This window comes from Hemitrygon akajei, chromosome 26 (assembly GCF_048418815.1).
Source record: "Hemitrygon akajei chromosome 26, sHemAka1.3, whole genome shotgun sequence".
In the NCBI taxonomy this organism is placed as follows: Eukaryota; Metazoa; Chordata; class Chondrichthyes; order Myliobatiformes; family Dasyatidae; genus Hemitrygon; species Hemitrygon akajei.
This window is the reverse complement of record NC_133149.1, coordinates 43,892,368-43,918,796: the sequence shown is the minus strand read 5'-3', so window position 1 is coordinate 43,918,796 and position 26,429 is coordinate 43,892,368. Positions and strand designations below refer to the sequence as shown.

General features: G+C 41.5%; 1 protein-coding gene across 2 annotated transcripts in view; it reads right to left on the bottom strand.

The window, feature by feature from the left end:
* The window catches only part of dscaml1 (Down syndrome cell adhesion molecule like 1), a 673,508-nt gene that overhangs the window by 198,003 nt on the left and 449,076 nt on the right, over window positions 1-26,429 (bottom strand). For both annotated transcript variants that reach the window (XM_073030068.1, XM_073030069.1), the window contains 3 exons: window positions 23,671-23,870; window positions 14,987-15,083; window positions 3,701-3,829 (listed from right to left, as the gene is read on the bottom strand). In XM_073030068.1, the coding sequence (XP_072886169.1) occupies window positions 3,701-3,829; window positions 14,987-15,083; window positions 23,671-23,870 (426 nt within the window). The remainder of the gene's footprint in view (window positions 1-3,700; window positions 3,830-14,986; window positions 15,084-23,670; window positions 23,871-26,429) is intronic.

Sequence of the window (26,429 nt, the reverse complement as noted above, 5' to 3'; positions counted from 1 at the left end):
CTTTACAACTCCTCCCTAGGAGTGTCAGACACCCTGAGTCATTAGGCTGGTCCTGGACTTATTTCCACTGGGTGTGATTAACTTATTATTATTTAATTATTTATGGTTTTATATTGCTATATTTCTTCACTATTCTTGGTTGGTGCGGCTGTAACGAAACCCAATTTCCCTCGGGATCAATAAAGTATGTCTGTCTGTTAATGAGAGAGGTCAGAGGAGAATGGCCAGACTGGTTCAAGCGAACAGGAAGGTGACAGTAACTCAAATAACCACACGTTACAACAGTGGTGTGCAGAAGAACATCTCTGAATGCATAATACACTGAACCTTGAAGTGGATGAGCTACAGCAGAGAAGACCACGGGCACATACTCAGGTACAGTAGGTACATAATAAAGTGGTCATTGAGTGTATATTACAAAGATATGGAAGTACAGTGTCTGTATTCCATTCCACATTGGGAAGAAGAAATTTAACCCAAAGTTAAATCTGATAAAGGGCACGTTATCGAAAAGAACAACTTGAGCTAATTTATAAACCTGTATATCATCAATTAATTTATGTACAGAAAACATGGAAAACAACAATAATTATGCTTAAACCCAACAGATTTTGTTTATAGGCAATGGCAATCCCTTACAAGAATTTATTTATATCAGTAAGCCTGATAGGAATGTATTAAATACATGCATGGATTAACTATAAAAAAACTTGTCAGATTAGAATTGATTATACAGAAGGATGATGAATGAAACACCCAACAATCTTATCAAACTCTGATAGAATACACAGTATATAATTAATATTTGCAGCCCTTGTACAATATTAATTTACAAAATTTAATCATATTTTAATCTCTCCTGGTATGGCAGCAACAGGATTTGGATTTCTAGCAATGAATTTAAATTGTCAATTAGAGGCCTTGAATAAGTGCTGCACTCCCCTTAATGATGTCTCGGGAGCTGTGTTGAGATTGGATTTTAAACGCAGTGTAAAGGTGGTGTTCAAAGGACCTTCAATGTTTGCAGGAGAGTAAGAATTAACGCACTTTATAGGACGTGCTCTGTTTAATGGTCGACCAAGACAGAATGAAGCCTTAGGGCATCTGAACATTTACATCAATGTGTTTTAATGTTGTACCTTAACGTATACTCTGTGGCCACTTTATTAGGTACCCCCTGTTCCAAATAAAGTGGCCACTGAGTGTATGTTCATGGTCTATCTGCTGCTGTAGCCCATCACTTCTAGGTTCAACTTGTTGTGTGTTCAGAGATGCTCTTCTGCACACCACTGTTGTAACATGTGGTTATTTGAGTTACTGTCACCTTCCTGTCAGCTTGAACCAGTCTGGCCATTCTCCTCTGACCTCTCTCATTAACAAGGTGTTTTCACCCACAGAACTGGATGTTTTGTTTTGTTTTTCACACCATTCACTGTAAACTCTAGAAACTGTTGTGTGTGAAAATCCCAGGAGATCAGCAGTTTCTGAGATACTCAAACCACCCCATCTGGCACCAACAATCATTTCATGGTCAAAGTCACTTAGATCACATTTCTTCCCCCATTGCGATGTTTGGTCTGAACAATTACTGAGCCCTTGACCATGTCTGCCTGCTTTTTCTGCATTCAGTTGCTGCCACATGACTGGCTGATTAGATATTTACATTACCAAGCAGGTGTACCTAATGAAGTGGCCTCTAAGTATGACTTAGCACTGCCTTGATTTGGCAGACTCTTTAGAGGCTGGAACAGAAGCCTCTGCTTGAATGTGTAACTGGCACTTTAAGCATAAGATTCGTCACTCAATTAAAACTACCTTGCACGTTAAGTTTCTGAAAACTGAGGTGCTCTTAAATGGAGAGGCTGGGGCCTATTAGGTATTATTCAAAGGGCTCCATATACAAGGGATGCTTTCAGAGAGTTCAGGGTTTCCTGTCAGGCACTTTCCTTATCTTTCTATCATCTCAACTCCACTGTCCCTTCATTCCAATGTCCTCATCCCAATCCCCATGTTCCACAGTCCACTTCACTGTCTACATGAAGCCTCCCATCAACTGCTTGAGCCTTCCCCACACAAATCTCTCTCCAAAGCCCCACACTCACATAATCCTCTCTGAGCCCCCTTCTTCTGTGATCACCAAAATGGGAGATTATGGATTAAGGGCCTCTCCTATCAACCACACCTCTTTGAGTTTGAGCAATTCTTTAACACACAATACAGACCCTGTAGAAATGGGCCCTCCAGCCCAATTCTTTTGCCCCAGTTCTTCAGCCTCTATGTCTGTCTTCTGAGTAAATACAGATTCATACAGTACATTTAAGATCCACCACTTCTCTTTTAGCTTCATACGTTAATGACCACACTGATCTTCAAGATGACGAATTTTGCTATCACTTTGCTCTTGATATACCCATACAAACATTTGGGATTCTCCTTCACCCTGTCTTTTAAGATATAAGACATATGAGCAGAATTAGGCTATCTGGCCCTTTCCGTCTGCTTCACCATTCAATCATGAGTGATTATTATCCCTCTCAACCCCATTCTTCTGCCTTCTCCCCGTAACCTTTCATGTCCTTACTGATCACGAACCCTCCTGATTTCTCCTCATAACCCAAGGTCTATTACTGGTGCAACACATACAAAATGCTGGAGGAACTCAGCAGGGATTTATGGCCCTTTATCTCAGAAAGGATGTGTTGTCATTGGAGAGAGTCCAGAGGAGGTTCACGAGGATGATTCTGGGAATGAAGGGGTTAATATATGAGGAGCGTTTGGCAGCTTTGGGCTTGAACTCATTGGAATTTAGAAGAATACATGGGGATCTCATTGAAACCTACTGAATATTGAAAGGACTAGATAGGGTGGATGTTTCCTATGGTGGGGGTATCCAGAACTAGAGGGCACAGCTTCAAAACTGAGGGGCAACCCTTTAGAACAGAGGTAAGGAGGAATTTTGTTTTAGCCAGAGAGTGGTGAATCTGAGAAATGCACTGCAACAGACTGCGGTGGAGGCCAAGTCTGTGGGTATACTTAAAGTGGAAGCTGCTAAGATTCCTGATTGGTCAGGCCATCAAGAAATATGGTGAAAGGGCAGATGTGTGGGGTTGAATGGGATCTGGGATTGTCCATGATGAAATGGCGGAGTGAACTTGATGGGTTGAATAGACTAATTCTGCTCCTATGTCTTAAAGTCTAATGGACTGTGTTGGTCATTGATGAAAATGACACATTTCAGAGTATTTTTTGATGAACATCTGACAAATAAAACCAACCTTTAGTCACAGATATCAGAATGAGTGAGGTGTTTGAACACAAGGAGAAAAGTTTTGAAAAAACAAGGTGCTAGTGGTTTTGAAATCAATATATGTTAGAGGACATGTGCTCAATGAAAGGGACCAGGTATGATGTGGTAGAGCTTGCTTTATTGGAGAGGAAGGCAGGGATCAACCAGGAGGTAACTGGATTGGCTGAAAGCAGGAAAGCAGATGACAAAGGCAACTGAAATGATGACCATGCCATATCCTATGATAGAGGTGATACAGGCATGTCCATCTCTGGGTAAAACAGGATGCTTATCATGGGGTTTAATCTGGTTTACAAAGTGGGAAGTTTGGGAACTGGAATGAGGCTAAACACTTGGAAGACATCGATGCACAGTGAGATGATTGCCAATGCAGTGAGATCAGTGACTACCCACCTGACTTGTTCTTATATTCAATGTCAAAGCCAAGGATAAGACTGTTCCCATCAAATCGCTGTGTCCAGCGGAGATTCATGCTGCGGGCTTTCACTTCTCTGATCTCCAGCTCAGGAGGATCAGGTGGCTCTGTGGAGGATAGAGATATGCAGGAGTTAATTAACTCTTCCCTGTACAGTTTTCTTGCTATCTGTAACATTTTCATTCATACAATGATGCAATTCAGCTCATCAAAATCAAATAACAACTAAAGTACAATTCTCCGGGAATGGTCATGCATAAGTTGTGTTAATTTACAAAATTTGAATTAATTACTTTGCTGCCATTGTTTAGAAACTAAAGTAAAAGAAATTCAACACAGAGTAAGAAATGGTTTCGATAAGTAACTGCTGCTTTCCACCGTTGACAAAAAAAGGAAGAAGCTTTCAAGGAAAAGAATCAAAGGAGAGTAGCAGTGAGGTTAATCAGCTCATTAAACTCTCCTCCACTCACAGTGTTACTGGGACATAGCCGTCTTGGTCTATGACCTTGTTAAACCCCATACAAAAGGAGCTTCAAACACTCCAGATGGTTTTTCAGTTTAACAGCATCTGAGGTCACTTGGTCAAAAGGATGAGAGTTAGTTTCAATCACAGGACTTCGATACTATCTAAATGGTGATCATAAAGGACTTGCCCAGGTGTTTCTTTATGATTGGAACAGGGCATTGGTGAGACTACACCTGAAGCACTATATACATATATGGTCTTCTTCTTCAGGAAGAATTTGAGGTATTTCTGACTGATTGTGAATGGGACTGGCTCCATGGATAAAATGGCTCTCTTATAAAGAAATTCTGAGCAGGTTGGGCTCATACACATTAATGCTTAGATGAATAGATGTGATCTTAATGAAACTTAAATGATTTTTAAGTGTTCGACAAACTAGATGGTGAGAAAATGCTTCCCTCCATGAGGGAAATCAAAGGTGTGGTCTCAGAATGAGAGGTGTCCAGTTAAGGTAGTGATGAGGAGAAGATTGTGAGTGATTGAAATACTTCTCCTTTGACATCTTTGGAGTCGACATTCAATATACACTTTATTAGATACACCTGTACACCTGTTCTTTAATGAAAATATCAAATCAGCCCATCATGTGGCAGCAGCTCAATGCATAAAAGTATTCAGATATGGTCAAGGGGTTTAGTTGTTGTTCAGGCCAAACACCAGAGTGAAGAAGAAATGTGATCTATGTGACTTTGATCGTGGAATGATCATTGGTGCCAGACAGGGTGGTTTGAGTATCTCAGAAACTGCTGATCTCCTGGGATTTTCATGCACAACAGTCTCTAGAGTTACAGAGAATGGGGTAAAAAAACATCCAGTGAGCGGCAGTTCTGTGGGTGAAAACACCTCGTTAATGACAGAGGTCAGAGGAGAATGGCCAGACTGGTTCAAGCTGACAGGGAGGTGACAGTAATTCAAATAACCACACGTTACAACAGTGGTGTGCAGAAGAGCATCTCTGAATTCACAACTTGTCAAACCTTGAAGTGTGTGTATTACAGCAGCAGAAGACCACACTGGGTTCCACTCCTGTACCAAATAAAGTGGCCACTGAGTTTATTTAAGGCTGAGTTTGGTGTGCAGCATTATTGGTCCACAAGGCAATCAACTTAGCATGAAAGTATTACTAAGGCCCCAGCTTGTTTGGTGGAGCTGGCTGGAAGAATGACGTGGACACCTCTATCCTTATTATTTGTGTACATGTGAATGCAGCCATGTCAGGATCAAACTAATTCATTCAGATGAGGAGCTAAGTTTCTTTACAGAAATTGCTCTGGGATTTATAAACACAGTCCCAATGCAATTTGTTTTCTACAAACTTTTTTGCTTCTTTTTAAGTTAACTCTTTTGTGTTGAGAGATTTCAAGGGTTTGTTCTTTGAAAAAAAAATGAGTTCACTACTTTTTCACCATGAGTAAGTTTATCTACAAATGATTTCACACCCACGATTTGGGTTGAAAATGGACCAGTGCTCCTAATTATGTTGGAAATACATGTGTGGATATCAGAAAACAGTAACTCAGTCAGCTCCATTCCTGAATTGACCCAGGACGCTTGTGGTAACCTAAGATGTATACTATTTATGCAAGACTCTGACCAGAGATGGTTAAAATGATGAGGAAAGATTGGACAGACAGCTTGCATACTCATTCTGTTTGGATTAAAGGAATCTAATTGAGGTGTTAAAGGTGATTAAAGGATTTAATGGGATAGACAAAGAGAAACTAATTTCTCTGGGTGCAGGAGGAAGTTGAAACCAAGGGGAGAGATTTTACAATTAAGAGTGCTGATGAAGGAAAGCTTATCACACTAAGGGTGATGAACACTGAAAGTCTCTCCTCAAAGCACTGATTTAGATTCAGATTTATTTATCACATGTACATCGAAACACATAGTGAAATGTGTTTTTTGCGTAGCTAGCCAACACAACCTAAGGATGTGCTAGGGGCAGCTCGCAAATATCACCACATATTCTGGCGCCCCATAGTGTTCAGCAGAGGTAAGGTTGAGGTAAGATCAATTGAAAACATTAGAAGAACAAGATCAATAGATTGTCTATAGGCAAAAGTATAAAATGATGTAGAATAAAGTCATACAAATAGTGATTAGATACAGATCAATCCAGTTGTAACTGAATGGCAGAGCTGGTTTGAGAACTCAATGGCCATTCCTGTTCTTGTGAGTCAAGGCTTTCTGAGGTGTATTGTGAGCACCTGAAATTGGAGAGAATGAATATGTGTCTTTGCTAGGTCAAGGCCATGAGCAGATCTTATTTTTTCTCGAATGAACTGCTAAACCACATTATCTGCAGGATGAACAATATTTCCCTTGAACCAACCTCAAGCAGCACCAAGCCAGAACATGAGTAGAAAAATCTTGGCTCATGGTCTCCAGAAAATGGAACCCATCAGCTCATCTCCTGAGGAGATGAGCAAAGTTACACACAAATAAATTATGTGCATAGAAGAAGCTTATTTAGTTACACTGTGGCTGACAAAATGCTTTTGGAGCCAACATCCCTGCAATAGACTTTAACAGTACATATGCATAGCCTAAATTTCACTGTCTTCTATCTGAGATTAAGAGAGAAAGTAATTTGTGAATAAGCCTTTCCACAATGCTTCTTCAGTTACTTCTGTGTTTTATTGGAAATTCAATAATTTTATATTGAAGATCACCATAAGCCTTACGCCCTTGAAAACTATAAGTTGTGTATGAGTATTATTGATGCCCTGAACACGGGAAATCGGAGTGCCATATAGCATGAGAATGAACATCAATTGTTAGCTCAGAGTACAAGGCCATCACAAATTTCCTCTGGATGAAAGGAAAGGTTCAAAACTTCAAGGAACCTTTGGATGTAAATCTTTCTCTATTGTACATACTAAATGTGCAGCATTCAAATTATATACACATTGATCATGAACACTAGAGATTCTGCAGATGCTGGAAATCTTGAGCAACACATACAAGATGCTGGAGGAAACTCAGCAGGCCAGGCAGCATCTATATAAGGAAATATACAGTTGACATTTTGGCCAATGATGAAGGGTCTCAGTCCAAAACATTGACCATTTATTCCCCTCCATAGATGCTGCCTGACTTGCTGAGTTCCTCTGGCACTGCATGTATATGCACACTGATCTTTGGTTCTGTAACTACTTTTGTTAACCTCCCTGGAACCATATTTCAGACACAAAGTCCAACATTTTTAAGCGTTTAATATATACAATCAGGATCAGAATCAGAATCCGATTTAATATCTGTCGTAAAATTTGTTAGCTTTACGGCAGCAGTGCAATGAAATACATGATAAATAAATATAGAGAAAAACTGAGTTACAATAAGTTTATATATGTCTATTAAATAGTTAAGTTACAGTAAAATAAGTAGTGCATAATAACAGAAATAAAAAAAGTAGTGAGTTATTGTCCAAGGGTTCAATGTCCATTTAAGAATCTGATGGCAGAGGGGAAGAAGCTGTTCCTGAATCGCTGAGTGTGTGCCTTCAGGCTTCTGTACCTCCTCCCTGATAGTAACAATGAGAAGAGGGCATGTCCTGGGTGGTGGAGGTCCTTAATGATGGATGTCACTTTCCTACCTTCCTAATGCACCACTCCTTGAAGATATCTTGGATACTATGGAGGCTGGTACCTGTGGTAGAGCTGACTAATTTTACAAGTTTCTGCAAATTATTTTGAACTTGTGCAGTAGCCCCCCACCCCTCCCCATACCAGACGGTGATACAGTCAGTCAGACTGGCCTCCAGGGTACATTTGTAGAAGTTTCTGAGTGCTTTAGTTGGTAAACCAAATCTCCTCAAACTCCTAATGAAATAGAGCTGCTGTCTTGCCTTCTTTATAACTGCATCGATATGTTAGGACCAGGTTAGATCCTCAGAGATCTTGACACCCAGGAACTAGAAACTGCTCACTCTCTTAACTTCTGATCTGTCTATGAGGATTGGTATGTGTTCCCTTGTCTTACCCTTCCTGAAGTCCACAATCAGCTCTTTGGTCTTGCTGCAAGGTTGTTACTGCTACACCACTCAACTAGCTGGTATATTCTAAGAAGGTTGGCGTCATTCAATGTCTGTAGTGAGATGCTGAAGATGTTCTATAGGTCAGTTGTGGAGAGCGCCCTCTTCTTTGTGGTGGCGTGTTGGGGAGGAAGCATTAAGAAGAGGGATGCCTCACGTCTTAATAAGCTGGTAAGGAAGGCGGGCTCTGTCGTGGGCAAAGTACTGGAGAGTTTAACATCGGTAGCTGAGCGAAGGGCGCTGAGTAGGCTACGGTCAATTATGGATAACTCTGAACATCCTCTACATAGCACCATCCAGAGACAGAGAAGCAGTTTCAGCGACAGGTTACTATCGATGCAATGCTCCTCAGACAGGATGAAGAGGTCAATACTCCCCAATGCCATTAGGCTTTACAATTCTACCGCCAGGACTTAAGAACTTTTTAAAAGCTATTATTAATGCTTTTTGAGATAGTGATTTAGATGCATATCATATTTTTTACTGAGTTAAGTATTGTATGTAATTAGTTTTGCTACAACAAGTGTATGGGACATTGGAAAAAAAAGTTGAATTTCCCCATGGGGATGAATAAAGTATCTATCTATCTATCTATTCTGCTTCTGTACGCCCTTTCGTTGCCATCTGAAATTCTGCCAACAATGGTTGTATCATCAGCAAATTTATGGATGCTGTTTAAGCTATGCCTAGCTGCACAGTTATGGGTGGAGAGAGATTAGAACACTGGACTAAGCACACACCCTGTGGAGCACCAGTGTTAATTGTCAGTGAGGTGGAGATGTTATTTTCAGTCCGTACAGATTGTGGTCTTCTGGTTAGGAAGTCGAGGATCCAATTGCAGAGGGAGGTACAGAGGCCCAGGTTCTGCAACTTCTCAATCAGGATTGTCGGAATGATGGTATTAATTGCTGAGCTATAGTCGATGAACAGCATCCTGACATAGGTGTGTGTATTGTCCAGGTGATCCAAGGTGATCCATTTACAAAATAATAAATATAAAAATATTCTATATAGAGTATTTAAACTATATATGTAAATATCCATACCTAGTAAACAGAAACAGTCTTACCTGAAATCTGCAAAGCTTTTTTTAATGTCCTAAACAAAACTTTCCAAAAAAATTACATTACAGCAATATGCATTGTGACATCCAACTGTTTGATACATTTGGTTAAAATCAAACGATTAAGTGTCAGAATGCAATTCACTTGGGCTTGCACAAAGCTAGCTTCATGCATTGAAGATCAGACATGCTTCTCACTTCACCAGCTCAATGAGAAATCTTTCTGAGGTAGAAATTAGGATCAGTTACACCTGGACCTCTTTTTATGCTCTTAGGGAGAAACTCATGAATGGTATTGGTTGTAAGCGTGTGTGTGTTGGCTGATGATTACACACAAATCCAGTGATGTGCACAGTTAGCAGTTGATGCTCTCTCTCATGCTTGACTTTGATAATCAAAGGCAAATTCCTCCTCTTTTACCTCACTAACCTCATCAAATATGATGCAGCAGAAAAGGCTGCTGTTTAAACACTGACTGAAATGCTGCAAGAATTGTAAAAAAATATTTGGCTTCATTTAATAAGAACATAATACATGGGATCAGAATCAGGCCATTCAGTCCACTGTGTCTGCACCATTCCATCATGGCTGATTTATTATCCCTCTCACCCCATTCTCCTCCCTTCTTCCCATAACCTTTGACTCCCTAACTAATCAAGAACCTATCAACCTCCGCTTTAAGTATACCCGGTGGCTTGGCCTCCACAGCCATTTGTGGAAATGAATTCTACAGATTCATCATCCTATAGCTAAAGAAATTCCTTCTCATTTCATCTCTGTTCTAAATGGATGTCCCTCTATTCTGAGGCTGTGCCCTCTGGTCCTTGACTTACCTATTATAGGAAACATCCTCTCTATGTCCACTCTATCTAGGCCTTTCAATATTTCATAGGTTTCAATGAAATACCTCTCATTCTTCTAAACTCCAGTGAGCACAGGCCCAGACCCATCAAATGCTTCTCACAGGTTAATCCTTTCATTACTGGAATCATTCTCGTGAACCTCCTCTGGATCCTCTCCAATGCCAGCACATCTTTTCTTAGATAAGGGGCCCAAAACTGCACAAAGTACTCCAAGTGAGGTCTGACCAATGCTTTATAGTGCCTCAGCGTTCCATTCTTGCTGTTATATTCCAGTCCTCTAGCCATGAATACTGACATTACATTTACCTTCCTTACCATAAACTTAACCTGCAAGTTAACCTTCAAGGAATCCTGCCAAGTCCCTTTGCACCCCTGATTTTTTTAAATTTTCTCACTGTTTAGAAAATAGTGCATGACCATACACTTTCCTACACTGTATGCCATCTGCCACATCATTGTCCATTCTCCCAATCTGTCCATGGCCTTCTGCAGGCTCTGTGCTTCCTTAACACTACTTGTCCCTTCACCAATCTTTGTATCATTGGCAAACCTGGCCACAAAGCCATCAACTCTGTCATCCAAATCACTGATGTACAGTATATGTGAAAAAAGTGCTCCCAATACTGACCCTCTGAGGAACACCACTAGTCACTGAAGACAACCAGAAAGGGCCCCCTTTATTCCCACTCTGCCGCCTGCCAAGCAGCCAATCTTCTATTCATGCTCATACCTTTCCTGTAATGCCATGAGCTTTTATCTTTTTAAGCAGCCTCAAGTTCTGCACCTTGTCAAAGGCCATCTGAAAATCCAAATAAACAACATCCACTGACTCTCCTTTGTCTGTCCTGTTTGTTATTTCCTCAAAGAAATCCAAAAGATTTGTCAGGCAGGATTTCCCCTTAAGGAAAGATGCTGGCTTTGGCCTACTTTATCATGTGCTTCCAAGTACCCTGAAATCCTCTCCTTAATAATCAATTCCAACATCTTCCTAACCACTGAAGTCAGCTTAATTAGCCTAAAATTTCCTTTCTTCTGCCTCTCTCACTTCTTAAAGAGTGGAGAGACATCTGCAATTTTCCAGTACTCAGGAGGCATTCTGGGATCTCGTGATTCATGAAAGATCATTACTAATGTCTCCACGATCACTTCAGCAACCTCTTTCAAAACCCTGTGGTGTCATCTATCTGGTCCAGATGACTTACATACCTTCAGCTCCCCAAGCACCTTCTCCTTAGTAATAGCAACTACGCTCACTTCTGCCCCTGACACTCTAGAATTTCTGGCATCGTACTAGTCTTCCACAGTGAAGACAGACGCTAAATACTTATTAGGTTCATCTGCTATTACTACCTCTCTAGTGTCATTTCCCAGTGGTCCAATATCCACTCTCACCTCTCTTTTAAATTCCTACCCAAATTTCCAGGCAAAGGAACTCCTGACTGGAGTGAGTCACCTGCCTGTGTGTGTCAGGGGGTGGATGGACAGGAGGGTGGAAAAGGGGCTTGCTTTGCTGTTGTTGTTGTTGCTTGTGTTGTTCTGCTAAACACTGTGGACGTGCTATCTTGGCATCAGAATGTGTGGCGACACTTGTGGGCTGCCCCCAGCACATCCTTAGGATGGCTGTTAGTGTAAATGATGCATTTCACTGTATGTTCCCATGTACATGTGATAAGTAAAAGCATCTGAATGTGAGAGTCTGAAACAAGTATAGAAACATAGAAGCCCTACAACACAATACAGGCCCTTCGGCCCACAAAGCTGTGCCAAACATGTCCCTACCTCAGAAATTACTAGGCTTGCCTATAGCCCTCTATTTTTCTAAACTCCATGTACCTATCTAAAAGCCTCTTAAAAGACCCTATCATTTCCGCCTCCACCACCATTGCCGGCAGCCCATTCCACGCACTCACCACTCTCTGTGTGAAAAACTTACCCTTGACATCTCCTCTGTACCTACTTCCAAGCACCTTAAAACTGTGTCCTCTTGTGGCAACGATTTCAGCCCTGGGAAAAAGCCTTTGACTATCCACACAATCAATGCCTCTCATCATCTTGTACACCTCTATCAGGTCACCTCTCATCCTCCGTCACTCCAAGGAGAAAAGGCCGAGTTCACTCAACCTGTTCTCATAAGGCATGCTCCCCAATCCAAGCAACATCCTTGTAAATCTCCTCTGCACTCTTTCTATGGCTTCTACATCCTTCCTGTAGTGAGGTGACCAGAACTGAGCACAGTACTCCAAGTGGGGTCTGACCAGGGTCCTATATAGCTGCAACATACCTAAATTCAATTCCACGATTGATAAAGGCTAATACACCATACGCCTTCTTAACCACAGAGTCAACCTGTGCAGTTATTTTGAGCGTCCTATGGACTCAGATCCCAAGATCCCTCTGATCCTCCACACTGCCAGGAGTCTTACCATTAATACTATATTCTGCCAGCATATTTGACCTACCAAAATGAACCACTTCACACTTATCTGGGTTGAACTCCATCTGCCACTTCTCAGCCCAGTTTTGCATCCTATCAATGTCCCACTGTAACTTCTGACAGCCCTCCACACTATCCACAACATCTACAACCTTCATGTCATCAGCAAATTTACTAACCCATTCCTCCACTTCCTCATCCAGGTCATTTATAAAAATCACAAAGTGTAAGGGTCCCAGAACAAATCCCTGAGGCACACCACTGGTCACCGACCGCCATGCAGAATATGACCCGTCTACAACCACTCTTTGCCTTCTGTGGGTAAGCCAGTTCTGGATCCACAAAGCAATGTCCCCTTGGATCCCATGCCTCCTTACTTTCTCAATAAGTCTTGCATGGGGTACCTTATCAAGTGCCTTGCTGAAATCCATATACACTACATCTACTGCTCTTCCTTCATCAATGTGTTCAGTCACTTCCTCAAAAAATTCAATCAGGTTCCTAAGGCACGACCTGCCCTTGACAAAGCCATGCTGACTACTCCTAATCATATTACGTCTCTCCAAATGTTCATAAATCCTGCCTCTCAGGATCTTCTCCATCAACTTACCAACCACTGAAGTAAGACTTAGCTTATGTCTAAACTAAAAGAGAAGAATGAGAGGTCTTTAATCTAAAATTAATCTAGACTGCTCCTGATAAGGACATTGATGACAGAACTGATGAGCAAGCAATAGCTACCCTAGTTCATCAGAACCTACCCAACTGTATACACTCAGTGGTCACATTATTAGATACCTCCTGTACCTAATAAAGTGGCACTGAGTGTATGTTCATGGTCTTCTCTGCTGTAACCCATCCACTTCAAGGTTTGATGTCTTGTGCATTCAGACAGACTCTTATGAACATCAATGTTGTAAAATGTGGCTATTTGAGTTACTGTCATCTTCCTGTCAGCTTGAACCAGTTCGGTCTCCAAATTTGAGGAGGGATATTCTTGCTATTGAGACAGTGCAGCGTAGGTTCATGAGGTTAATTCCCGGGATGGCGGGACTGTCATATGTTGAAAGATTGGAGTGACTGGGCTTGTATACACTGGAATTTAGAAGGATGAGAGGGGATCTGATTGAAACATATAAGATTATTAAGGGATTGGACACGCTAGAAGCAGGAAACATGTTCCCGATGTTGGGGGAGTCCAGAACCAGAGGCCACAGTTTAAGAATAAGGGGTAAGCCATTTATAACGGAGTTGAGGAAAAACTTTTTCACCCAGAGAGTTGTGGATCTGTGGAATGCTCTGCCTCAGAAGGCAGTGGAGGCCAATTCTCTGGGTGCTTTCAGAAAAAGAGATAGATAGAGCTCTTAAAGATAGCGGAGTCAAGGGTTATGGGGAGAAGGCAGGAACGGGGTACTGATTGTGGATGATCAGCCATGATCACAGTGAATGGCGGTGCTGGCTCGAAGTGCTGAATGGCCGAGTAGGATGTACCTATTGTCTATTGTCATTCTCCTCTGACCTTTCTCGTTAATAAGGTATTTTTGCCCACAGAATTGTGATTTACTGGACGTTTTTGTTTGTTTTTCCACACCATTCTCTGTAAGATTTTAGAGACAGTTGTGTGTGAAAATCCCAGGAGATTACCAATCTCTGAGATATTCAAACCACTCTGTCTAGCACTGACAATCACTCCACTGTCAAAGTCACTTAGATCACATTTCTTCCCCATTCTGATGTTCGGTCTGAACAACAACTGAACCTCTTGACCATGTCTGCATGCTTTTATGCGTTGAGTTGCTGCCACATGATTGGCTAATTAGATATTTGCATTAACGAGGTGTACAGGTGTACCTAATAAAGTGGCCACCGAGTGTAAAATACTATTAAAAACTATAAACTAAGTGTAAGTAATGTTCCACCAAATTCTTACATCAAGTGAAAGATAAAGGTGCCCTCGATTATATTGGTTGCCAATTTTAATTTCATTATATTTATTTGCAATTATCAGTCCTGATGTATTGCTCAACTCTGGTTGGGGAAAGTTAATGAAAATGCTTGAGAGTTTGTACAGATAAGAAGTCTAGGTTTGGTTAAGGGCTTCAATAATACTCATCCAATACTTGTAGTCCCAAGAGCATAAAATTTATTGAGGTCTCTAATATTAAATTATTGATTTTTCAATAAAATAAAAATGTAACTGAAGAAACCTAACACTTTAGGCTAGAATTGGGCCAGATCCCAGTGCTGAAAAAATGCAAATGTACCGTACCCAATGTTATGAATATCAGGAGCAAACCCCAGATCAGAGATGAATTGAATGAACAACATATCACGTGGAATACCTTGAACCGTGAGTTGAATGAGTCCTCGATCCTCTCCGTAGGAATTGATTGCATGGCAAGAGAAGAAGCCAGAATCCCCTCGATCGGCAGGTATGATCTGCAAGAGACAGACGTGCAACAGGACATATGTTTAACATGCAGCAAAAGTTGGGATCCTCTGCTCCAGTGTTCAACTGAGCAACTAAAGGCAGCCCTGTTGAGTCACTGAAACAGGTATTGAAATACATCAATTATGAACAAAGTTTCCATTAATGGCAGATGCTCTGCATGTTACTACAAGAAACTGCAGAGAGTTGTGGACACAATTGTGGGCATGCTATTCTGGTGCAGACTGCCCAGCACAGTCCTCGCTGATATGATTTCATGCAAATTGTGCATTGCACTTTATGTTTCAATGTACATATGACAAATAAAGTTCATCTTTAAAAATCTTTAAAACTGTTGAACCACTGGTGTCCTGTAAAGCATTGTGCCAACCCCTATGCTACTGTGTCGCCCGTAAATTCCTGAATTCCTGAGGTTTCTCTTTTCATATGCTAATTAAAATCTGAATCTGTCAAACCACCTCTCATGAATCAATCAAAGTTGAAAGTAAATTTGTTATCGAAGTACATATATGTCACCATAGACAACCCTGAGATTTGTTTTCTTGTGGGCATTCATGATAAATATAGAGAAACATAATAGAATCAATGAAAAACCACGAGACAGATAAGCCACCAATGTGCAAAATTCAACAAAATGTGCTAATACAAAAAAATGTAAATAATAATAATAAATAAATAAGTGATAAATATTGGGAGCATAAGCTAAACAGTTCTTGAAAGTGAGTCCATTAGTTGTGGGAACATTTCAATGATGTGGCAAGTGAAGTTGAGTGATGTTATTCCCCTTAGTTTAAGAGTCTGATGGTTTAGGGGTAATAACTGTTCCTGAACCTGGTGGTGTGAGTCCTGAAGCTCCTTCCTGATGGCACCAGCAAGAAGAGAGCATGTTCTGGATGGTGGGGGTCCTTGATGATGGATGCTGCTTTCCTAATTTGGAAGTCCTAGCTTGGAAGCTCCGATTTTTAACATAGCTTACCTTTGTGTTAGGAAAAAGCATTAAAAGATGAAGGAAATGCAATGTGGATTCAACAACAGTGAAAAATTAAAAAAACACTTTATAGAGAGAATCATTAGAAATTTGACTCCAAGTCCCACTGGAACAAGAAGTTTAGGTGTAACTTGGAACTAGTGTAAATGCAGTAAGGTTGGATTTTCTGGTATTTTTTTGTGGGGGAAGCAGAGTGCCAGATTTGTGTAGGGGGAGCTGGCAATTGTATCACTTGGTTAGTGCCAAAGAGCAAGAAAACTTGGTTTTGTGTAACATTTTAGCAAATGTAATATCTGCCCAAAGTTTCTCAATCTATTGCATGAGTAATCAGCATAGAACCATCACCCTCTCTCAGTCATCACCAACAATATTGGACATACTCTGTTCTCTCTACCCCTTCACTTCTCTGCAACTCAAGCACATGCTTTTCCCACTTTTCCAATTTGTATGAAGGATCATTGACTTTTTTCTTGTTAACTCCTCATTCATGTTTCTTTCAGGAGACGGAGCTCCTTTAACATCTGTCGGACGATGCTGAGAATGTTCTACGAGGATGTGGTGGCCAGTGCTATCATGTTTGCTGTTGTGTGCTGGGGCAGCAGGCTGAGGGTAGCAAACACCAACAGAATCAACAAACTCATTCGTAAGGCCAGTGATGTTGTGGGGGTGGAACTGGACTCTCTGACGGTGGTGTCTGAAAAGAGGATGCTGTCCAAGTTGCATGCCATCTTGGACAATGTCTCCTATCCACTCCATAATGTACTGGTTAGGCACAGGAGTACATTCAGCCAGAGACTCATTCCACCGAGATGCAACACTGAGCATCATAGGAAGTCATTCCTGCCTGTGGCCATCAAATTTTACAACTCCTCCCTCGGAGTGTCAGACACCCTGAGCCAATAGGCTGGTCCTGGACTTATTTCCACTTGGAATAACTTACTTATTATTATTATTTAGTTATTTATGGTTTTATATTGCTATATTTCTACACTATTCTTGGTTGGTGCGACTGTAATGAAACCCAATTTCCCTTGGGATCAATAATGTATGTCTGTCTGTTTCTCCACAGAAGTTGTAAAATCTGCTGAATGCCTCCAACTATACTAGTGGCCACTTTATGAGGTGCAGATGAAAGTGCATAATAATGTGGTCACTGAATGTATGAGGGGTGATTGATAAGTTTGTGGCCTAAGGTAGGAGTCAATTTTAGAAAACCTAGCACATTTATTTTTCAACATAGTCCCCTCCTACATTTACACACTTAGTCCAGCAGTCGTGGAGCATACGATCTTGGACCTCCAGAAAGTGTCCACAGATGGGTGATTGATAAGTTCGTGGCCTACGGTAGAAGGTACATGCAGAAAATTTGAAGTTAATAACTCATCTCCTTCTACCTTAGGCTATGAACTTATCAATCACCCTTGATGAGTTATTAACTGATGAGTTACTAACTTCAAACTTTCTGCATTATCAAAGAGTTGAATGGCATGTACATGCAACAAGAGCTGTATAAATTATCTCCTTCTATCTTAGGCCACAAACTTTTCAATCACCTCTGCTGTAGACACTTTCTGAAGTTCCAAGATCCGTATGCTCCACGACTGCTGGTCTAAGTGTGTAAATGTAGGAGGGGACTATGTTGAAAAATAAATGTACTAGGTTTTCTAAAATTGACTGCTTCTACCTCAGGCCACAAACTTATCAATCACCCCTTCTATTTCTGTGTGTTCATGGTCTTCTGCTACAGTAGCCCATCCACTTCAAAGTTCAATGTGTTGTGCATTTACGCATGCTTTCCTGCACACCACTGTTGCAAAATGTGGCTACTTGAGTTAATGTTGCCATCCTGTCAGTTTGAACCAGTCTGGCCATTCCCCTCTGACCTCTCTTGTTAACAAGGCATTTTCACCCACAGAACTGCTGCTCACTAGATTTTTCTTTTGTTTTTCACACCATTCTCGATAAACTTCAAAGACTGTTATATAGAAACATAGAAAACCTACAGCACAATACAGGCCCTTTGGCCCACAAAGCTGTGCCAAACATATCCCTACCTTAGAACTACCTAGGCTTCACCCATAGCCCTCTATTTTTCTAAGCTGCATGTTGCCATCCCGGAGTCTCTTAAAAGACCCTATTGTTTCTGCCTCTACTACTGCTGCCGGCAGCCCATTCCACGCACTCACCACTCTCTGCGTAAAAAACTTACCCCTGATATCTCCTCTGTACCTACTTCCAAGCACCTTAAAACTATGTCCTCTTGTGCTTGCCACTTCAGCCCTGGGAAAAAGCCTCTGACTATCCACACGATCAATGCCTCTCATTATCTTGTACACCTCTATCAGGTTACCTCTCATCCTCTGTCGCTCCAAGGAGAAAAGGCCGAGTTCACTCAACCTATTCTCATAAGGCATGCTCCCCAATCCAGGCAACATCCTTGTAAATCTCCTCTGCACCCTTTCTATGGTTTCCACGTCATTCCTAGAGTGAGGTGACCAGAATTGAGCACAGTACTCCAAGCGTAGGTCTGACCAAGATCCTATATAGCTGCAACATTACCTTTCGGCTCTTAAACTCAATCCCATGGTTGATGAAGGCCAATGCACTGTATGCCTTCTTAACCACAGAGTCAACCTGCGCAGCAGCTTTGAGTGTCCTATGGAAATATGCAGAAATCCCAGGAGACCAGCTACTTCTGAGATACTTAAACCATCCCATCTGACACCAACAATCATTCCACAGGCAAAGTAATTGAGATCACATTTCTTCCCCACTCTGATATTTCGTCTGAACAATTAAACGTCTTGACCATATCTGCATGCTTTTATGAACTGAGTGGCTGCCACATGATTGGTTGATTAATTATTTGCACTAATGAGCAAGTGTGCATATGTACCTAATAAAGTGGCCACCGAATATATCTTGGTATTGGAATTGGTTTATTATTATCACTGTACCAAGGTATAGTGAAGAGCTCATCTTGAATACTGTTCATACAGATCAAATCATTACACAGCGCATTGAGCTAGAACAAGGTAAAACAATAACAATGCAGAATAAAGTGTAAAAGCTACCAAAGAGTGCAGTGCAAGTAGGCAATAAAGTGCAATATAATAACAAAGCAAATCGTGAGGTCACAAGTCAATCTTATTCAGGTTCATTCAAGAGTCTGATAACAGTGGGAGTGAAACTGTTCTTGAGCCAGAAAGTACATGCTTTCAGGCTTTTGTATCTTCTGTCCAATGGGAGAGGGGAGAAGAGAGAATGGGAAAAAGTGCAGTGTAGAAAAACGATAATGTGCAAGATCATAACAAGGTAGATTGTGAGGTCAAAAGTCCATCTTATTGAGGTCCACCCAAGAATCTGTTAATAGCAGGACAGAAGTTGTCCTTGAGCCTGATAGTACATGCTTTCTGCATGCATTTCTCTTTTTATTACTAAGCCAAGCACTTCACATTTAAATTACTTATCTTGATATTGTCCTTCAAACAAAACACACCTAATTAGCCATCATGAGAGAATAGAACTTTAGTTAGCATGTGCCTGGTCACCACACTAAGACAAACCCAACAGCACTGGCAGAATAAATAACCATAAGACCAAAGGACATTGGAGCAGAATTAGGCAATTTGGTCCAGAGTCTGCTCCACCACCCCTTCCTCAGCCCCACTCCCCATAACCTATCAAGCTCTGCCTTAAATACACCCAACGGCCTGGCCTTCACAGCTGTCTGTGGTAAAAAAAATTCCACATATTCGCCTCCCTCTGGTTAAATAAATTTCTCTGCATCTTTGTTTTAAATGGACTCCCTTCTATCCTGAGGCTGTGCCCTCTTGTCCTGGACTCCACCCACCATGGGAAACATCTTTTCTACATCTACCATGTCTAGCCCTTTCAACATTCAAAAGGTTTCAGTGAGATTCCCCCTCATCCTTCTAAATTCCAATGAATATAGACCCAAAGCGGTCAAATGCTCCTCATATGATAACCCTTTCATTCCTAGAGTCATCTTTGTGAACCTGTTCTGAACCCTCTCCAATGCCAGCACATCTTTTCCTTGATGAGGAGCCCAAAACTGTTCACAATACTCAAGCTGAGGCCTCATCAGTGCCTTATAAAGTCTCAGCATCACATCCCTACTCTTGTATTCTGGGCCTCTTGAAATCAGTGCTAACATTGCATTTGCCTTCCTCACCACTGACTCTATCTGTAAGCCCCTATGCATCTTAGATTTTTGGATTTTCTCCTCATTTAGAAAATAGTCTGCACATTTATTCCTACTACCAAAGTGCATGACCATGCATTTTCCAACATTGTATTTCATTTGCCACTTTCTTGCCCATTCCATTAATCTGTCTAAGTCCTTCTGCAGCCTACCTGTTTCCTCAACACCACCTGCTGCTCCAACAATCTTTGTATCATCTGCAAACTTAGCAACAAAGCCATCTATTCCATCATCTAAATCATTTATATAAAGCACAAAAAGAAGTGGTCCCAGCACCGACCACTGCAGAACACCACTAGTCACTGGCAGCCAACCGGAAAAAGATCCTTTCATTCCTACTCGCTGCCTGCTATCAATCAGCCAATCACTAGCCAAGCCAATAACTTTCCTGTAATACCATGGACTCTTAACTTAATAAGCAGCCTCATGTGTGGCACCTTGTCAAAGGCCTTCTGAAAGTCCAAATATACAACATCCACTGCATCCCCTTTATCTATCCTACGTGTAATTTACTCAAAGAATTCCAACAGGTTAGTCAGGCAGGATTTTCCCTGAAGGAAACCATGCTGACTTTGTTCTATCTTGTCCTGTGTCACCAAGTACTCCATCACCTCATCCTTAACAATTGACTCTAACATCTTCCCAACCACTGAGGTCAGGCTAACTGGTCTATAATTTCCTTTCTGCTGTCTTCCTCCTTTCTTAAAGTGTGGAGTGACATTTACAATTTTCCAGTCCTCTGGCACCATGCCAGAGTCCAATGATTTTTGAAAGATTATTTCTAATGCCACCACAATCTCTACCGCTACCTCTTTCAGAACCATAGGGTGCAGTTCATCTGGCCTGGGTGACTATGATCACTTAGATCTTACAGCTTTTTGAGCACATTCTCCCTTGTAATTGTAACTGCACTCACTTCTCTTCTCTCACGCCCTTCAACATCTGGCATACTGCTAGTGTCTTCCACAGTGAAGATTAATGCAAAATGGATGGAAAAATGTATGGTGACAGTCCATCCCATGCACAGAATTGTATATTTTGACCAGCATGCTTAGTCATCTTTTAGCACAAGTTACAACCATTTCCTTCCACTCCCATTATCACTTCAATTGGAGCCTTTCATTTCTCAGTGAACCCACATTTTTATAATTTATTATATAGACTCATGCAAACCAGTTCCTATACTTACTACTACTCCTGTTCCAACAAAACAACATTCTTTGTGAAAGCATAAGTATTTTTCTCACTATCCCTGGATTAGATTCGTGTGGACCATGGTGTTCCAGGTAATCTCCATGAGCCTCAAGAGGGACCACTTTTAAGGTTTTCTGCCTTGGAATTCTCGTATTTTCATATGGCAGAGAAGGGAGCCATTCAGCCCATCTAGTCTACGCTGGCTATCAGAACACACCCATCTTCTCATTGCACCACTTACTTCCCCACAACCTATTCTTACATACAAGCCCATCAATCCCCATCCAATTCTTCAGTCACTCACCATGGGAAAAAATACTTTTGCTAATTAATCTAGCATTTTGTGGTCTAGGAGGAAATTTAAGCACCCAGAGGAAAGCCACCAGTCACTGGGAGAACATGTGAGTGTAATGCCAGTGGTTAGGATTGAATCCTGGTTTCTGGAACTGTGGGATGCAATGTTACTGTGTTGTCCATGTTCCTACAGCATCGATCCACCCCATAAGACATCCTCAAATTTTGTAATTCATGTAACGCAGAAATCCCTCTGTCCTTTAGCACAGTTGTCATCCAGAACACTGGCAGAAGTGAATATCTAATTTGGTTATAATCTTTTAAAGAAATTTACATAGAGAACATTGCATACTTATTATGTCTCAAGGTTAAAACTATGCAACTTCATATCTTAAAATATAAATGTCAAGGTGGCTGTAAATGCTGAGATATGATCCCCTTTAAAATTATACAAAATAGATTTGCTTTTAATAGGAGACTTGAAGCAAAACAGCATCAAAGATAGAGTATTTAATTAAACATTTAATGTGATCAATTCTTCTTCAGTTTGAGACCCCCCACTCCACCCCTCCTTTGGCTAAAGCTTTGGGATTGATTCTAATCAGTGCTGAGATATTTCTCACTTGGTGTTCATTGTTCATTATTCAGTTTTAATCTGACTCGGCAACTTGAGGAAGAAAAGTGTTGATTAAACTGGAGCTGAAGCTCTGATGATCTATGAAAAATCTGTGGGTCATCAATTTCCTCAGCTGATGGCCCTTGACTCACAGGCAGCAAGTATTAAGCTATAAGCACTACTGATCCTGCAAATGGTGGAAATTTTGAACAATACATACAAAATGCTGGAGGAACTCAGCAAGCTTCCCACCACCTTCTTACTCTGGCTTCTTCCCCCTTCCTTTCCAAGCCTGATGAAGGGTCTTGGCCTGAACATTGACTATTAATGTCATTCAACCATTTGGTCTTCACTTATGATTCCATCCCAGCCTACTCCTGTTACTCTCTTTTAAGTGACACCTTTCTCCCTCACACATAAACTTTGTCTTGGTTTATCTACTACATTCACAATTTTGATCAATCTCTGTGTAAAGATGTTTCCCCAAATTTCCTTGTCAGATTTATTAATGACCATTATATCTTCACAGTGCCTTGTTCTAAACTTCTCTGAAAAGACAGAAACATCTTCTCCACCAGCCTGACATTAAAGATTCAGAGATATACCACAGAAACAGGCCCTTCAGCCCAGCGAGACCATGCTGACCATCAGCCACCATGTACACTAATCCTACGTTAATCCTCCTCTCGCTGCATTCTATCAACTTCATCCAGACTTTACCAATCACCCACACACTACGGAAAATTTGCAGTGTCCAACTAATCTGAACTAATGGGGTGCAGTGGTAGTGTAGTGGTTAGCACGATGCTATTACAGCTCAGGGCATTGGAGTTCAGAGTTCAATTCTGATGCCGACTGTAAGGAATTCCTATGCTCTTCCTGTGAGCATATGGGTTTCCTCTGGGTGGTCTGGTTTCCTCCCACAGTCCAAAGACGTACTGGTTAGTAGATTAGTTGATCATTGTAAATTGTCCTGTGGTGAGGCTAGGGTTAAATAAGTGGGTTGCTGGGCAGTGTGGCTCATTGGGCCAGAAGGACCTGTTCCGCACTGTATCTCTAAATAAATAAATAATCTACTAACCCTCATATTTTGGGAATGTGGGAGCATCCAGCACCCAGAGGAAACCCTGCAAACTCACAGGGAGAATGTGCAAACTTCTCACAGCCAGCACCTGAGGTCAGGATAGAACCCAGGTCTCTGGTGTTGTAGGCTGCACCATTTATCAGCCCAATTGAATTAATAAATCATCGATAACCTACCTTCAGGGTGGAGACAACCTCTTCCCCATTGTCCTTGGTGGCCACTGAGTATCGGAACATTCTGTCTGGATCAATCACTGTGTCCTCCTTCTCCCAGCGAATGATGATGGGCCGTTCTCCACGGGCTGTGCAGTTAAGCTCCTTGTTCTGACCCTTGATGGCGATGGTGGTGTTGGGGTGGGAAGTAATCATAGCTGGGACTGGATGAAGAAGGAAGAAATATACAACAGTTCACTCAAGGTGAGTACCAGACCACAGTCAAGTTGACGGTGAGGCTGCAAAACAATGCTGTGACCATTACTGGGAAAATTAATTTTAGTGAACAAAAATCAAAAAGTGCAGACACCGAAAAACTGAAATAAAAATAGAAAATGGTGGTCAGACATCATCAGTGGAAAGAGAAACAGAATCACATTTCCAGTAATGGATCCTTCATCAGAACTCGGAACAGGGAAAACGCTATTTATATTTATTTTGTATTGAGTTTGAAGGGTGAGAAAGAGTCAGTCACACAGCAGGGAAACAAACCCTTCGGCCTAACTCAACCATGCCGATAGCGTTGTCCAGTGAGTATGGAGAGAACATAGGGAATATCCCCATAGGGTGAGGCTAGCTTACCTTGGAGAAGTTATTGATGTCGTCGTCTAGTTGATGGGTTAATGAGGGCATTCACAGAAAGCAACATAAAGACTGTTGAATATTTCCAGCATTTTGTTTCCATAGGCTGGTTTCAGTGTTTCTAACTAAATGAATACCCACTCAGTGGCCCCTTATCAGGTACCTTCTGTACCTAATAAAGTTTTATTATGTTTTTCTGTCTGTTTATGGTCTTCTGCTGCTGTAGCCCACCCACTTCAAGGTTCAGTGTTGTTCATTCAGAGATGCACTTCTGCACAGGAGATCAGCAGTTTCTGAGATACTCAAACTACCCCATCTGGCACCAACGATCATTGCACTGTCTAAATCACTTACAGTGTTCATAAAAAATATTCACTCCCTTGGAGGTTTTCGTGTTTTATGTTTGTAATTAATTTAGATCGTTTTGCAGATATTTGTTTTCACTTTGACACAAAAGAGACTTTTCTGTTGTTCAGTATCAAAACAGCCAAATTAAATCCACTGTGATTCAATGTTGTAAAATAATAAAACCTGATTTGTCAAGGGTAGGTCATGCCTTACGAGCCTGATTGAATTTTTTCAGGATGTGACGAAACACATTGCTGAAGGTAGAGCAGTAAATATAGTGTATATGGATTTCAGCAAGGCATTTGATAAGATACCCCATGCAAGGCTTATTGAGAAAGTAAGCAGGCATGGGATCCAAGAGGACATTGCTTTGTGGATCCAGAACTGGCTTGCCCACAGAAGGCAAAGAGTGGTTGTAGACGGGTCATATTCTGCACGGAGGCCAGTGACCAGTGGAGTGCCTCAGGGATCTGTTCTGGGACCCTTACTCTTCGTGATTTTTATAAATGACCTGGATGAGGAAGTGGAGGGATGGGTTAGTAAATTTGCTGATGCCCAAAGTTTGGGGGTGTTGTGGATAGTGTGGAGGGCTGTCAGAGGTTACAGTGGGACATTGATAGGGTGCAAAACTGGGCTGACAAGTGGCAGATGAAGTTCAACCCAGATAAGCGTGAGGTGGTTCATTTTGGTAGGTCAAATATGATGGCAGAATATAGTATTAATGGGAAGACTCTTGGCAGTGTGGAGGATCAGAGAGATCTTGGGGTCCGAGTCCATAGGACACTCAAAGCTGCTGCACAGGTTGACTCTGTGGTTAAGAAGGCATACAGTGCATTGGCCTTCATCAATCGTGGGATTGAGTTTAAGAGCCAAGAGGTAATGTTGCAGCTATATAGGACCCTGGTCAGACCCCACTTGGAGTACTGTGCTCAGTTCTCATTGCCTTACTACAGGAAGGATGTGGAAACCACGGAAAGGCTGCAGAGGAGATTTACAAGGATGTTGCATGGTTTAGGGAGCATGTCTTATGAGAACAGGTTGAGTGAACTCGGCCATTTTACCTTGGAGTGATGGAGGATGAGAGGTGACCTGATAAAGGTGTATACGATGATGAGAGGCATTGATTGTGTGGACAGTCAGAGGCTTTTTCCCAGGGCTGAAATGGCTAGCACGAGAGGGCACAGTTTTAAGGTGCTTGGGGAAGTAGGTACAGAGGAGATTTCAGGAGTAAGTTTCTTACGCAGAGAGTGGTGAGTGCGTGGAATGGGCTGCCGGCGACGGTGGTGGAGGTGGAAACGATAGGGGTTTTTAAGAGACTCCTGGATAGGTGCATGGAGCTTAGAAAAATAGAGGGCTGTAGGTAACCCTAGGCAATTTCTCAGGTAGGGGCATGTTCGGTACAGCTTTGTGTGCCGAAGGGCCCGTATTGTGCTGTAGGTTTTCTATGTTTCTATGAAAACTTCCAAGGAGGGGGAATACTTTTTAGATGAACTGTAGATCACATTTCTTCCGCATTCTGATGTTTGGTCTGAACAACAACTGAACCTCTTGACCATGTCTGCATGCTTTATGCTTTGAGTTGCTGCCACATGATTGGCTGATTAGATAATTTGTATGAATGAGCAGGTGTACAGGTGTACCTAATAAAGCGGCCACTAAGTGCACATTGGATTCATTACTTTGTCAATGTACCAGATGGCTACAAATGGCAGAGTATAATGATCTTTATGTGTATTTTTTAAAAAAATGTTTGTTCATTGACAAATGTGGGCATTGCCAGCATGGCCAGCATT